Source organism: Gallinula chloropus (genome assembly GCF_964237585.1).
Source record: "Gallinula chloropus genome assembly, chromosome: 2".
Taxonomy (NCBI): Eukaryota; Metazoa; Chordata; class Aves; order Gruiformes; family Rallidae; genus Gallinula; species Gallinula chloropus.
Window position 1 is genome coordinate 105,664,867 of NC_140086.1, and position 13,873 is coordinate 105,678,739.

Below are 13,873 nucleotides of genomic sequence, written 5' to 3' on the forward strand. Positions count from 1 at the left end.
TGGGGTGAAACTGCCATAAATGAGTAATGTTATTATTGCTCCCAGTGTTTCAGGCAAGTACTTCCAAGATGCTGTCTTAATTTCAGAGTTGTAAAGAGTGTACTTTATTTGGGCTACTTTCAGGTGATGTGCCTGTTTCTCTAATTAAATTGGCTTATGGTGCCTTTAAAACCTTTGTTCAGATGGAATAGTTCCTCTTTTTTTTCTACCATTTCTCCTGATGCTGCTTTTAAGAATTCAGTATTTTTATTGTTTGCTTGAAAATCTATTGAACAGTTTATCTGAGCAGGGGAAGTGATCTATACACAAGAGTATGTAGGATGTACATAGGGTAGCTGTATATTATTAAAACATTAGAAAATTCATTATGAAAAGCTGTTCCACGTGCATTAGGAAATTTTGTTTACTGTCTTCATTTTTCCTTCTCTGGTTTGTTGTTTGTCCCTCTTTTTGATACACCACGATTATTCTTTCGAATAGTTTAAATAATTGTTTGAGGCAATACTGCAACTTTGACTGGTTCTGAAATTTATGCATTGTAATACTCTAGTTGTCTTAACAAAATCAGAGTTTCTGGCTTTTATGAGTACCAAAATTTCCTTGGTGCACAGAAGTTTTTCTAAGACTACGATATGACATGGGTGTGTGCAAATCTATTCTGGGCTGCTAAGGAATGGTGCGTGTTTTAGTGCCATGAGAATTAATACATTTTGTGCTATTTAAAAGAAGTGTGTGATTACATTTTTGATGAGTTGCAGGCTACTGCAAATCTAATTTAGGCAAACAAATTTTTAACCATGAATGTGTTTGCTGAAAATATTTAATCACAGACACAAATATGAACTTAACATACTCATTCCTTTACACTTACATGTTGGCTTGAATTATTAATGCATGTTGTTCAGTGGAAGCAGACACTGGGTCTGATGACAAACGTGGTCTTAATGGTGGCCGGTAGCTGTAGGAGATTATTTCCCTCCCTTCGCTGGCTCGGTGGAGCTGATCACCCTTCTCTGCATACTGCTCCGCGCCTGCCCCACATCCTGCTCACTGCAGGGTGGTGATTGCACCCAGGCTGCTGCTGCTGCTAGCATTCAATCAGCAATGCCAGATCAGAAATAGAGGGTTTTTTCCTCTTTACAGCCTGGTCCTTTTTGTAAATGTCTACGTTTTAACTCTAATAAAGGTGATTTTAATTTCTTTTTGGTCAGGTTTCTCTGTCTAGGTATAAAGTCAGCTTGCTTCTAAAGTTTGCCTGATATCAACGCTGCCTGGCAATTAAAATCGCAGGTAATTGGGGTTTTCCATCATGTTTGTAGCTGTTTATCTTCCTTGTGTCAGAAATCAATTTTTACAGCAATGGGAAATATGAAATGAAGAAATAAAAAGTTGCATTCGAAGCTTGAAGTCGGTGCACATTACTCTGAATTATTAAACAATGTCATTTAAAAGCTTCAGAAATAAAATTGATGCTGAAGCCTTGCTGTTTCGCCTGATAATCAGGTAATGGATGTAGCAAAAAGCTAGCTGCACGCTCTTTCAGTTACCTTCAGTTGTATTTTGATGAATGTGTTTGTTTTAGGTGTGGGACACTGGTAGACTGGTTACAGTAAAGTTCTTTTAGTGAAGCCTGTTGTACTTAGGAAGCAATGAAAGAAGATGATACTTGAAAGGTGACCTGATGGGATATATTATGAAGGATGGCTGGTGTGGTGTCTGTAGGAGTTTGGTTCGAGACCCAGAGGATCCTTCATCAGTGATCAGGGTTATATAGGCAACATATGGATGGGAGATGTCAGTTACCAATTGCGCATCTCTGGGGAAGAGCCACAGTACAGAATAAGCTCCAGGGCACTTGTGTGTTAGTCTGCACACCAGGATCCAACCCAGCCCCGGGGCTGGCGTGTGGCACTGCGGGAAGGGCTTGTATATATCTGGGGAATTCCCGGGGTCAGAGACCAGGCAGCAGCAAAGTGCAAATGTATGATTGTAGAGAGCTGGGATTCCTTCTGAGGCTGGAAAAGACAGGATTTAAGGCACAAGCAGGATCTCCTGCATATGTTTCAGCAGCTTGTTTGATTTGTGAGGATCTTTGATTTGACAAATTGTTCTTTAAAGACATTCAAAACAAACAGCTTATCAGGAGATAAGTCAGGTTTAACATTACACACTCTGGTTTAATTGCCCTTTTTCCAGTGTGTGTGTGTCTGTGTGTCTGTGTGTCTGTGTGTCTGTGTGCTCTCATCAGTTGGGGTTTTTTTTACTGTTACCTGGTAACAACAGATGTATGCTCAGGTCAAGAAGAAAAACTGATTCTGCGTTACATTATTGCTTTAGCTGTCATTTTTCAAACAAAGAGCAAAAATGCAGGAGGAAATGGAAAGAGCAAACTTCTTCCTGGTTCTAGCCCCCAGTGGCGTCCAGCCAAGCAGCCTTGTCTTGGAAGGGTCACTCCGATTTTAGTCGAAATGATGGCAGCAAGTACTTTGTTTTATCTTTGGGCTCTTTCTTCCCAGCCTTTCACTGTGACACAGCACAGGGCTGCTCCTGTAGCCTGATACAGCAGTTGGGTGTAAGGCAGCGCGGCAAGTACCAGAGCTCCTGGGTTTGACAGAATGGGAGAAGAATGACAGGAAAGAGAAGAGAAAATCATATCCTAAGTGAGGGTTGTAGGAATATTAAATCTAACACCTGACAAGAGATTACTCCAAACCCAGCAGCCTTGAATATGAATCATTGTAATGAACTTGGTGTAGAAGTGTACCTGAAGACAGTCCAGAAACTCACTCTAGTGAAAACAGAGTTGCTCTCCTGCATCTGTGTCTGACAGCACATTACTCCTTGTATATTTACAGATACTGGGGGTTTTTGCTTATGTTTGTGTTTCTTAGGTACTACCTAAGAATTTATTTTTAAAGGGTTGTTCCTTTTTTTTTTCTTACAGTGACCATTAAGATTTCAATTTTTTTTAGTTTTTTTTAAGTAAGCTTTTGTTTTGGTGATTGTGCATTTAAGTTTTGGCTAAAATTGGGGGGGGGGGGGGTGTTTGTCTGTGGAAGAAATTGTTTAATTTTCTCAGTGTTTTGCTTTTATGTGAACTTTTTAGGAAGATGTGTTATCCATGTGGCGTTTGCTCAATATTGAATTACTGCACCAAGAAAAGAATAGTGTTTCCTAATTCAGCAGCACGTTGGTTTGTTCATTGTATTCACAGAATCACAGAATTGTAGGGGTTGAAAAGGATCTCCAGAGATCATCAAGTCCAACCGCCCTGCCAAAACAGGTTCCCTAGGGCAGGTCGCACAGGGAGGCGCCCAGGCATGTCTTGAATATCTCCAGAGAGGGAGACTACACACCCGCCCTGGGGAGCCTGTCCCAGTGCTCGTATTTAATTCTCATATTTAATTGCTTAATGAATCCTGCCTCTACTTAGCTGAGATCTCTATGATGCTTACAGCTCAAAGCAGAGGGATTAAAGCAGCACAGCAGTTTTGTAGGAAGCGCATTACCTTACTAGATGTACAGTAGTTTTCCATCTGAGAGCCATAATCTGGTCCATATGGAAGCAGGCTGCCATCTCTGGTGTTGGAGATCCTTTTACTTGAGGACTAACTGGGCTTTTATGTTCTTTGAGCGACATACAGATGGTACAGACATCGGGCAGCTGCTGGGCCTTCTTTGGGTATGCAGGCAATCGAATAGCAACCTTTGGGGGGTTTTGCAGCATCTGCAAAACTGCAGTTTGTCCCTAAGCATGCGTTCAAAATGGCAAATCACCACAAGGGAAAAAGGAAACAACCCAGAAAAGAGGAATTTTGGTCACAATTCCTAAGAACAGGCTGAATCCTAGGAAGTGCTGAGTATTCTTGCCAAAGTCTGACTGCTCTTTGTTGCTGATGGTTACAGCAGCATGAACGTGCACCTGCAACAGCAAGGTTAGAAAGCACTGGCAGGTCTCTTGAATTTGGAAGGACAGAATATCCCAACAGCTGGTGACTTTCTCCATCATTCTTGTTTAACGCCACGTACACTGGTGTAAATTTTAAACACCAGTGGTAAGAAGTAAGTCTTTCCAGTTTCACAGAAGTGAGGGGTAGGACTATATTAAATAGTTAAAAAGCAAGACCAGTGTTGAACAGCAAAGCAGAAAACTGGTACAGACTGGCAGGTGATTTGCTAAGCAGAGCTGCAGATGGACTAGAAGAGAGATGTCTTCAGTGCACTGTACTTGGTAGATAATAGTAGTTTCGTGCAGTCTGGATACCACAGGTAGAAGCACATAGGTGGGAGGGAATAGTCTGAGATGAAATATATCCCCTGGCTAGCAATCTGCAGCTGCACAAAGCCACAAATTCGTTAAACATGTTTTTTGCAGTTTCTGCAGGACAAAGGAAAAAAAGAGAAAGCACATAAATACAGATTATGCATTTTGTTGCTGGTAACTGCTATTTTTTATTAATGCTGAGACAAGAAACGCGTTAGCCAAATGTATCAAGCAAACCAAGCAATTCTCTGCGTATCTACCATATATTATCACTTACACATCACTACCAGCACTCCAAGTCATTAATTAAGCAGGGTTCTCTTATGTGTGGATTATGCTGGCAGGTTAATTATGGTTACCAGGTTACTGAATCAATAAATGAATGAGGGAAACAGATTGCATAGCTAGCAGAAGTTGTGTAAAATTAGAAAAGGAACAGTGGCATTGAGTTTCCCCTTCTTTACTCTTTCACTAAGCAGCACAATGATGAAACAGTTGATTTTTCGGTTGTCTCCGTTCCCTAGTTCACTGAATGACATTGGAGTTAGACAGGGATTTGACAGATAGAGAAGGTGGTAATTTGACTGAGCTACTTCTGAGGAGTGGAGCTGAACACAGAATATGCACATTGGAAGGGTTGTAATTTCTGGTAATGCCAAGGAGTGGAGTTTGTCACACTGAGCTAGCACTGCAGGGCACTTGTGCCTGTGTGCGAAGCGGTACCTTGGTGCTCTCCAGCCGAGCAGGGAGGACAAGGGCACAGGTCTCTTCTGCTCCTAGTAGCGCTGGTTGAAAAAGCTACACACTTGCATATCACAGCATCTTCACTGGAGGTGTTGGTCCCCCTGGCCCAGCAAAGCTCAGTGATCTGCTTGGATGATCATTCCTCTGACTGGCTCAGATCACAGGGGCAGGATTAGGAAAAAAAAAAAATCCCTTCAATGCCTTTACTGTCTTTGTTCTTTCTGAGGTACATAAACTAGAGAATATTTCTATGTGCGCTGCACCTGGCAAATTTGAGAAGTTTCCAATAATGGCATGGTAACCTTTGGGTCAGAAGAGAAGGGAAGTGTGAGACCCTCTGTGTTCTGGCTAACCACTAAAGTTATTCTTCCCTTTAGAAGCCCAGACATCCATTTTTGTCACCCTGGAAGATAACTTGTCTTTGACCCATGTGTGACCATGAGCATTTCATCCCTCTGTGTCACTTTTCACTTTCTCCTTTGTTGTTTATTTTTTCAGCTGTTTAACTTGTAAACTTCTTGGAAGGCAAAGTCTCTCTTTTCATGATGCCAAGCAAAGCAAAGCCCCAGTCTTGTTCAGGTTCTTCAGTTTCTGCTGAAATAATTAATGAGGTTTTGAATGAGCTGTTGCAAAGTGCCTAGAGACTGCTAGATTTGCCTACACGGTTGTCGTCCTGTACCTTGGCCAAATTGTTGTTTGTAAAGCAATTTTGTCTCTAATATAAAAGGCACTGTATAAAATCAGTTCTTATTATCTTTTCATAAAGAATTTTCCATCTAAATTGTAAGCTTAGAATTGCCGACCATCTCCTTAAACACTTCCAGATAATAATGATGCATGTTCTTCCAGGTAATAGATATCATTACCTTTTATCAATCAAGGCTTGGTTCATAGCTGTAGAAATAATATGATTTACTGGCCTCCAGCCAATCAGTTAATTACCTGCTAGTTACTTAAAGCACCTGGGGCTTTGGTTCATTCCAGTGCAAATTATTAACTTGCTGGTAAAGGATCAGTACCTCATAAATAGTTTCTCTAAATAACTTTATAATGCTGCCCAAGTTTAATTTATTTTTTATTATTATTCATTCTTATGAATAAATATGTGGGGGGCAGTGATAAATTACAGTTATGTAAGGCACTTATTTTGATTTGAGATACCAGATAGTAACCCCATATCCACGTGATCGGCATACAAGTGTCATAGACCTGTTTCTTAGGCAGCTGCAGGACTTTGGAAGAATCTTGTAGTTGACATGTACCGGACTGATCAAAGACTGTTTTGTTCTGTAATGCTTACTTGGTGCATTTTGGTTTTTCATTCACATGTTTTGAAAAGAATAAGATCACCTAGAGTAGTAGGCCAGGCTTAACTTGTGGTAAATCCCTTCAGATAATTTGCAACAGTTGAGTCTCTGACTGTCTTTTAAGTAATTGAGACAGATAATAGACTCTCTCATCTCTTTTTCTGTATCTCATCCCTCCTTTGCAAACCCACAAAATCAGAAGCCACTTACTTCTTTAAAATGTGGGAGAACAGATGGAAAAGTCACTGTTCTCAGAAAGAAAAAGCTGGAACTGTCCTTGGACCTGGGAGCATTCTTTATCAGGTTATGTACCCAAACATGGAAAATAATTTTTTTGTAGCATTCTTACGGTTTTGGTTATAAAGAATGTTTCTACTGATGAATTGCTTTTGTAGCTCAAAGGGAGAGAAAAGATTCTGTAGTTGCTTAGGTCCTAGGCCATGATTAGATGCCTTATATCTGCTAAATACACCAATGGACCTGTAGCTAATTTAAGGATAGGTATTTGTGGTGGTTTGACCCTGGCTGGAGGCCAGATGCCCACCAAAGCTGCTCTACCACTCCCCTTTTCAGCTGGGCGGGGGAGAAAATATACCTTGAGAGGCTTAGGAGTCGAGATAAGGACAGAGAGAGATGGTTCCACAATTAGTGTCATGGCCAGAAGAGACTCAACACAGACTAAAAAGAAAAAAAAAATCTAACTTACTACACTACGCACACGCACAGAGACACAGAGAAACTTTATTACTCTCCCTTCTCCCCCTTCCCCAGGTGTCATGAGGGATCAGGGGACGATGAATGGGGATTCCAGTCTGTTCCTCATGAGTTGTTTTCCCACTTAGTGGAGGAAGGGGAACTCCTCACCCTCTTCCCCTGCTCCAGCATGGGGTCCCACCCACAGGAGACAGTCCTCCACAAACTTTTCCAACATGAGGCCTTTCCCATGGGGCTTCAGCTCTTCACCAGCTGCCCCAGCATAGGTCACTGCTATGGGGTGCAGTCATAGAACAGGCCCAGACTGCTCCAGCCTGGTCCTCCACAGAGTCACAAGCCTTCCTTCCCCCAGCAAACCTGCTCTGGCGTGGATGTCTGTCTCTCCACAGGCTGCAGGTTCTTCCAGGGTCTTGCTCCAATGCGGGTCACAGCATCTCCTGTGTCTCCACCCGCTCCAGCATGGAGCCTCTCCACAGGCTGTAGGTGGGGTCTCTGCTCACATCATCTTCCGTGGGCTGTAGGGGGACAACCTGCTCCACCATGGGTTTCTCCACTGGCCACAGGGGAGCCTTTCTTTCTGGCACCTGGGGTGCCTCCTCTCTCCCTTCTTCACTGGCCTTGGTGTCTGTAGAGTTTCTTACATCTTCTCATTCCCTTCTCTGGTGGCAAAAAGCAGCTGCTTGTGGTGTTTTTTACTCCTAAATGTGATTCTTAGAGGCGCTGTGACCGTTGCCAATGGGCTTGGCCTTGGCCAGCGGCAGGTCGGGCCTTGAGCCGGCTGGTGTTTGCTCTGTTGGGCCTTCAGAGAGCTTCTGGCTGCTGCTTGCAGAAGCCACCCATGCAGCCCCCCTTCTCCACCAGAACCCAGCCATGCAAAACCACAACAGTATTATACACTTTTCCTGCAATGGGCCGTTACTAAATTCTGTATGAGCTGAACTCCCTGAGAAAACTTATCAAATATGTCCAGGCAAAAGGAGTTACATTAATCCAGTTTCAGTTGTAATCTCAAGTGAAAGGCAAAGATAAAAGCTTTCCAGTCAAACACCATGGGCAGAAAAGGTTGTTCTTCTTGTCTTGTGATGCTGATACTCCTCAGGGGGGGATGAGGAAAGCTGGCAAGAGCCTGAAACTTTAAATCACTGCCTGGCCAGTTACCATAATTTAGAAATTATCTCAGCTAGTAAGATTTGTCAGGATCAAATCTGCTTGACCTTGGCTTGTTAATATGGGTTTTGATGGTGGCTGGAAGGAGTGGCCGAGGTACAATAAGGAAACAGAGAAAAGGGTGGTCTGCACAAGAAGACTGGTAGAAGTAGTGGTTACTGTGGCGGTACTGTGATACTGTGGGCAAGAGAGAACAGGGGTTGCTGGAGCAGGAGCCATGCTGGAAGAGATACAGAGGAGTGCAATGCTAGTTTTGCTGCCCTGCATCTTCTTGCAGCCTCCAGGAAAAAAGCTGCTGTACCCAAACTGGAACCCAGTAGCTTTTGTACTGCCCTGCGTTCTTCAGTTTTTTCTTCCAGATAGCTTCAGATGAGGCTGCCCCATACAGAACGTGCCCTGTAGTCGGAGTTCAGGAGTCAAACAAGAAAGAGTGGCTTAAAGATAAGAACAGATACAGAGGTGAATTTTGTTGTCCTGATTTGTATAGGCTGGTTAAATTGATGGCTAAGCTAGGGGGAAGGTAGAATTGCCCACCTAATGAGTGCCAAGAGGAGAAATGCAGGTTTGCATCACTTCTGAGAGGTGGTTTTGACTGAGAGATAAACATCAAAACAAAGTGGCTTTAGCTGAAAATTCGATTCTCAGCAGCAAGAAGTGTCTTTTTTTCCAAAACTTGAGCAGGATGCTCTTCTTTTCTGTCTCTCCTGTTTCCCTTTCTCCTCATTCCTTGATCCTCTCACTTTCAGATTTCTCAGGTGCGACAGTTGGGTCTCTGCCCACAGACCTGGGAGGAACACTCTGCTCCAGTGTAGAAGCGACAGCTTCTTTTATCTTCCATGCCACAGTTATCTGACTTGTGCATCTCAAAGCAAAACTAAGACTGCTTAGAAAAGATTGTAATTTTCAGTCTTTAATCTATCTTATCATATTTTTAAAATCTCATGAAAGAACTGTGTGTTAGTTAAATGTTATGATTAATAGAGATGTTTATGAATAAAATACACCAATTCATGTCTGATTTTGTAGCAACAGTGTTAGGCTTTTCTCTGACTAAAGTTTATTTAAACAAAGGGATCACAAGAGAACAGCAAGTCTATGCTTTTTAAAGTCAGTTGGAATTAGTGGCATGTGCCCTTTGCAGTCCCCAAGTTTATGTGGAAGCTTTGAGAATTATTTTGGTTTTATTCCTTTTGTATGAGAACAGCTCAAGATTTAAAGCCAAGACTTAACCCACCTGGTCTGTACCATAGAATGGTCTGGTTTGGAAGGGACCCCAAGGATCATAGAGCTCCAACCCCCTGCCACAGGCAGGGCCACCAACCTCCAGGCCTGGATCTACACAAGGTTGCCCAGGGCCCCATTCAACCTGGCCCTGAACACTTCCAGGGATGGGGCATCCACCACCTCTCTGGGCAGCCTGTTTTAGCACCTCACCACTCTCTCTGTAAAAAACTTCCCCCTAATCTAAACCTTCCCTCCTTTAGCTTTAGTCCGTTCCCCTTTGTTGTGCCATTGCCTACCCTTTTAAAAAGTTGATTCCCCTCCAGTTTGCATGTTCCCCTCAGGTACTGGAAGGCTGCAATGAGGTCCCCCCACAGCCTTCTCTTCTCCAGGCTGAACAAGCCCAGCTCCCTCAGCCTCACTTCGTAGGAGAGGTGCTCCAGCCCTCTGATCATCTTCATGGCCTCTCTGAACCCTCTCCAACAGTTCCACGGCTTTCTTCCACATATATCAGATGATTCAAACAGTCTGTGGAACAATATAGGACCTGTAGTAGGGTTACCATTTTTGTGTCATGGGGCGAGGGGGGGTGAGGAATGACAGACAATACAGGTATTGTCATGCCTAACTTTTTCTCCCTCCTCCTAGTTCTTATGGAGGTCATTATAGAGCCAACTCTTTGCCTGGATGAGATTGTTAGGTTGAAGGTCTAAGTTCGCACTTATTCAGGCAACTGCATGCCCATACATGGAGGCTGGGCCCTTTTCAGGATTTGGAAACTTCCCTTCCATGTAGTTTAAGCTGACTGGGCAGTAGGTTAAGATAGACAGAAATAAACTATTTGGAAGGTGTGGTAGCAGAGCCAGATGGGTTGTGGTTTTGTGTTTATAATGCCACTGATGTTGTGTTTCTTTCCTTGCAGCTGCACTGAGAGCTTGTGCTGATGGCGGTGCCAATCGTCTGTATCACACCACAGAAGGATGCCAGGACAGGTATGCTAGCAATAAACTCAAAGTTATTGAAGTAATCGCTTCTCAGTGAAAAGGAAAATATGGAGGAACAGGATCTGTTCAGTTACTGAAGTAACTGCCTGCTCTGTACCTGGTACTTCAGTGAGCTGTGGCAGGTAGTATAGTACTTTCACAACATTATCTTTAATTTTTATTCCCAGCTCCAATTTTTAAAAACACACAGGTAATCTGAAATAGCTTTTTTCTTAAGCCACTGGTCCTTTTTCCTCCTGAAAGCTCTGCTCTCAGTCTGTCTTATTTTATGCGTTCACCACAGCTAGGCCTTTGATGCAGCCTCAAAAAACATCCCGTGCCCCAGGTAAGGGTTGACTAAAGGAGCATCTCATGCCTCTCACCAGGAGCTGAAACAAATATGTCTTCTTCATTCTTCTTGTGAGGCCTTAGAAGAAATCTGTTTGCTTTGTGAAGTGAGATGAGTAATAAAATAGGAAGTCTACTCTTCGTTTGGAATTATTTCTAAATTAGTGCCAGGGCATCGTGTGTGAGACCAAAGGCAACTATAGATGTTACCTATAAATGTATATGCTAGGTGAGGAAATACGTATTGTCCTTTCAGCTGTTCTTGTGAAATATTGCAGGTTTCTGCCCTAGAAGTGTTGAGCTGGAATATGGTATTTTGTGTAACAACTCAAGTGCTTTTTCATTTTTGTAATGGAATCATGGAATGCTGTGTAATCTGAGGCTACTAAGGATAGGTTTTGCTTGCCTTCAGGATTTTCAGTTATTTTGTGCAAGAATCCATAAATAAAGAGTTTCATAAAAGCAAATAGGGATAAAGCTTACTCTGGAGCCAATGAATGAGACAGATATTTGGTAGAACCTACGATCAGTTTTGTTCATGCAATAAAACCTGTCATTTATTTTGTGTTTCATCTCATGACAAGTTTATGACAGAGGCTAGGGGAAGCGGGGTTTCTTTCTGTCCTTCAGAGTAAAGACCAGAGTTGGAGACAAAGGCTGTAGTCTTCAAGTAGAAATAAATTTCTTCCTTTGTGGGCTGGTTCTCACCAGGCCAGAGTCAACCTCCCCAAGCAGCCAGCCCAGGTAAGCTGAGTTAGCCTGGGCTGTTTTCCACACCACCTGACATCACTCCCCCATAAAAGGTGCTGGTTGGGGAGGGGTATGGGTTTGGTGTCTCCCAAGCAGTTGGAGTGTGGCTGGGGTGGCCTTACCCTTCCCCTCTTTCCCCCTTGTTGTGCAGTCCTTTGTAATCGTTGGGTCATTAAGGTACTCTGTGTTATCACCAGGTGTGAGTGTAACTGGACTTTAGTGTTCTACTGTCATGGTGATTTTGTCAGTAAATTGTCCTTATCCCAACCCAGAGGCTCTGGCTCTTTCTCCTTCAGGAGTGAGCGAGTGATGTGTGGTGCTCAGCCTCTGTCTGGGGCTGAACCACCACACTTTGTCACCTGAGAGAAGTTTGATGGCTGAAATCTACAACTGCTAAGACCAAGTATTATTCTATTTCTCTTCCCTACTAGCTGCTCACAGAGACGTGCACAACTTAATCTTGAACTTAAACAAAAGTCTATTTGACCTGCAGCAAGCAGTTATATCTGATAATGGTGATGCTTTCAAAGAACAACATTTTAGAGCTTTCATTTTACCTCCTCTTGTAACCCATTCATCTCTTCTGCACACCTTTATGTTGGTATGAAATAAATATAATTCAGGGGAAAATGGATGATTATACTTTGACTGAATTGTTCTTTCAGTCTTACATACTTGGCCCTTGGAGTATTCTTTTGCTCTATCTTTCTTCTTCTCATCTTAATTGCTTTGGGTAGTTATATTTTACCTTCAAAGTGATTCTTTCGAAACAAAAAAAAGACATGCATAATTTTGATTTTTGTCTTTAAAGAAATCATTCTGCTGGAAAGAATATTCATTTACTTCTCTGAAGTATTTTCCCTCAAATTCCCTGTCCAGCATTATTAAAGAGCTGTCTGCTCAGACTCTACTGACATGCTAATAATGTTTTTAATGCTGTCTTAACCTTACATTTAAAATTCTATTTTATTCAAAGCCCTGGTATCTGTTTGTGTTGTATCCAAATCTAAAAACTATAGTCCTTTTTAATTCTAGAAAGATTTATTATATCCAAGAGATACAAGTAAGGAACTTGGTTGATACTTTTGGCTTGATTCTCAGTGATACCAAAGTGTGTGAAGAATCTTTAAGAATGAGAATAAATTATAACGTTCTGGGAAAAGGACAGCTTGTATTATGGAACTGTTACAGGAGTGTCTTCTTTGGAGGGAAGTGAAGTACTTGTTGCTGTTCTGAAAGGTCCATTTCTGAATCCTGGAAAAATACAGGGCTAGAAATGACCTCAAGTGATCCATCCTTCTTTCCCTCTGCTTGAAGGTAAAGACAAAACTATCTGTCCCACTCCTGGTGCATACTGAGTTAGCTGGTTCTTTAAAATCTTGAAGTGGGAGTACCCCCCACTCCATCCAGCTTCCTCTCCTTCAGGCTGAAATATGCCCAGTTTATTTAGCCTTTCTTTATTGGTCATCTTCTCTTACTTCTTGCCACTCTTCAGTTAGGGCATAACAAGAACTGAAAGTATGTAAGATGTATATCATCTTCTGTGTTTGTGGTGTCCTTTTTATGATGTGCTTGGTTTTCCCACAGGTTTCTGTGAAAAAAAAAACCAAACCAAAACTAATTTAATAAATCTGAATTGCAATTACTGTTGTTTAAAAACAAACAAGCAAAACCCCAGAAAACATTCTTTTGTATAAGTAGTGATGAGGACAAATCATGATGGGTTTTTTTTTAGTGATGTGTTAAATAAATTACCTTCTAAAGGTAGGAAGAGTAACCAAAATGGCAGGATAACTTTTCTTTAGAGAGGTGTGTCCTTGGGAGCTGTCAATGTTGGGGACAGAAGAAAGGCATGAGGGAATTAGGGGCAGAGACTCCTGTGCCCTGTTACTTATCCCTCTCTGACTGCTGCACAGAAATGTTGTTTTCCTTACAACAGGTTTTTCCTTTGTTAACATCAATTCCCACTTAGAAATAAGGATTACTGCTAAACCGTTCTTGATTGCTAAACATTCACAGCTAATCAGAGTTAAAGGTGAGCTACTGATCTTTATGGGGTTTTTGCTCTGCCTTATTCTGTCTGCCCTGCCTATTGTGTGTTTTCTGGGATCACTGTGAAGCACTGTTACCCTCTTCAGACTCCAGCTGTTGCTTTTCTGTACCACACTACAGCAACTTCTTTCTCAACACTTTCTGATTAAATCTTAAGGCATCGATTAACCTCTGTGTCCCTGGCTTTGGGGTTTACGAAGGTGAAGATGCATCGAAAACTATCATCATATTGGCACCTGTAAAAACAATCATTAGTGCTTGTGTCTCAGATGCTGTTTCCCAGAGAGATGTCAAAGCCATCGTGTACCCAGTTTTTACAACGT

General features: G+C 42.2%; 1 protein-coding gene across 1 annotated transcript in view; it reads left to right on the forward strand.

Annotated features, from left to right (window-relative positions):
• TPK1 (thiamin pyrophosphokinase 1) overlaps positions 1-13,873 on the forward strand; it is a gene marked incomplete at its 5' end in the record, with an annotated part of 397,071 nt that overhangs the window by 114,410 nt on the left and 268,788 nt on the right. Inside the window, one exon of the mRNA XM_084279962.1 lies at positions 10,340-10,454. Coding sequence (XP_084136088.1) covers positions 10,340-10,454 — 115 coding nt within the window. The remainder of the gene's footprint in view (positions 1-10,339; positions 10,455-13,873) is intronic.